Source organism: Aptenodytes forsteri, unplaced genomic scaffold (genome assembly GCF_000699145.1).
Source record: "Aptenodytes forsteri isolate BGI_AS27 unplaced genomic scaffold, ASM69914v1 Scaffold426, whole genome shotgun sequence".
NCBI lineage: Eukaryota > Metazoa > Chordata > Aves > Sphenisciformes > Spheniscidae > Aptenodytes > Aptenodytes forsteri.
The window spans coordinates 1,586,499-1,588,678 of NW_008794010.1; the positions used below are offsets into that span (position 1 = coordinate 1,586,499).

At 53.5% G+C, this 2,180-nt stretch overlaps 1 protein-coding gene across 1 annotated transcript in view; it reads left to right on the forward strand.

The window, feature by feature from the left end:
• The first annotated feature begins 1,047 nt into the window (after nucleotides 1-1,047).
• Nucleotides 1,048-2,180, forward strand: part of EXOSC7 (exosome component 7) — a 23,621-nt gene continuing 22,488 nt past the window's right edge. Inside the window, exon 1 of the mRNA XM_009290526.1 lies at nucleotides 1,048-1,167. Within this exon, the coding sequence (XP_009288801.1) occupies nucleotides 1,048-1,167 (120 nt within the window). The remainder of the gene's footprint in view (nucleotides 1,168-2,180) is intronic.

A 2,180-nucleotide genomic window follows, 5' to 3' on the forward strand; every position in this document is an offset into this window, starting at 1 on the left:
AAAATAACCGTTTCCTTTTTTTTTTTTTAACATGGGGAACAGATGGGCTTCACTGCGCACCTCGGAGCCCCAGACGAGTTGGGGTGTTTTTGGTTTGCAGGTATCCAAAATCCTACGGCATCCACGAGGACAGAGCGTATCGCTGCAGGTGGAATCACGCCCAGGCACCTGCCCGCTCGCAGGCAGCGCAGTTGTTCAGTTCGCGGGACGCTCTCCCTTTCGAGGCACTACTTCCAGCGTTTACGGCCTCGCCAGGCATCAATCATGGGGCGCGAATTTTGACGTTCCAGGTGGCTCCCTCAGGCTGGCTTTATTTCAGCCAGCGCATGTCATCCATTTACCATAATGAGGTTAGAAGAAAAGACGTTGCTTTGCCCTTGTTACAAAACAAACAACCGGCGTTCTTTTTGTCTGATGACCTTCACTGTTGCCTCGTGTTGGGGACGGAAATTTGAATGCGCTAGGAACCGCTCTTTAGAGCAAGGGGATGCCTTCTGCGATCCCGGAGGAAAAACAAGCCAGACCTGGGCTTCTCCAGCCTTTGGAAAACTGCTGTTTGCACGTAAACAAGATTTGCTAGCTGAGCCTCTGCCCTACCGAGAATTTGACTCGCGTTAAGTAGACTCCAGGCTGGGATGGCAGGGGGGAAAATCACTCCTTCCTTGCAGTTGGAACTGTTAGCTGCTGTGGGCTAAGCCATGAGAGGGGCAGGACTGGGAGCCAGAATCTCTCTGTGCCCTCGGTGGGAATCATAGGGTGCACCTGCATTAAGGCTTTATTTCAGATCAGGAATTCACTTTTACAAGGGAGTTTCCAATTTCTCCTTACCGTAGTTTGGCTCACAGTGTGGAATGCGAGGACACAAGAATCGCACTGCGGGGTCAGACGAAGGGTCCATCTGTGCTGGATGGCAGCATTGGCAGATGCTATTTATGGAGAGCGTACGAACCAGGCCCCTTTTCCGCATGGGCACTGCCTTTGCCTAGCACTCCCCTGGGCCAGGAAGGAGGCCTGGCTCTGCTCACCTCCTCAGGGTCAGCGGGGAAGATGAGCTACCCAAACCTTGGCTCAGTCAGGTTCCACCGCTGGCTCTCCCCGCTGAGAAGCGGTAAGCGATCCCCACGCAACAATCCTGGCGTGCAGAAGCTTGACTCCTTTTGGATGCAGGTAAGCCGTGGGATGCATCCCAGAAATGCATCTCCTCTGCTCCGACTGCTGATGGATGTGCAGCCCGCTAATGGGACCAGACCAGCGCTGGCCCAGAGTAAAACCTCCAGAACATCCCTCACTCTGCAGGTTCGCTCCCATCGCATCGTGCCGCCTGCTCAAGTAGGCACAGACAGAAATGCTCCGTGTGTTTGATTGAGGAAGGAGTCTCGGAAAGGAGAGCTGGAAACACCTGGAGAAACTCCAGCAGTGTGGCTTGTTACCCTTGTAAGCCATGGGTAACATGGGTAAGCCATTCTTACCCGAGTAAACGTCAGCATGAAGCCAGACAGCAACTTTTGAAGTAATTTGAAAGTTATACACAAGAGCTGTGCAAAAAAGTGTGAAGCTTACACATTAACCACTCATTGTTAAGAAACTTTCAATTAAGGCCGTCAAAAAAAACAAACCCAAACCCTTATTGCTTTAATATATAACATGAGTTTTTAATTACATTTCCCACGCTACTTTCCCAGAGATATATGGCACAGGACCAACAACGCTCTCCTAATGAGAGCACTTTGTTTCTTCCCTGCTCCTGTGCCGACCTGCCCCGTGCACTGCACCTCGCTCGGACCTCTCTGAGGTAAAAAACTCTGCATTTCCTCATTTTTCTTGCGGGGTTTATCACTCCGCGAGCCCTTCCCGAGCACCGGGGTATTTTCACAGCCTCCTTCAGGAGCTTTTACCTTGGCACAGGGCGGATAGAGAGCGGGCAGCGCCCCTTTGGTTTACCACGAGCGTCAGCTTCTTGGAGGGGACGTTTTTCGGGACGCGGGGTGCTCGGTGGGCACCACGTCCGGAGCACTGCACCTACTCCCTGTGAAAGCCTTCTGTGGGGAGTTTAACGCCTGCACACCCCACTTTGCCTGTACGAAGAGGGAGACCCCGACGTGAGGTCCCCGCCAGGCGGGCGGAACGGCAGTTAGGGAGACGCGGGCGCTTTCCCGCCTCAGGCGCGCGGGAGCCGGGCA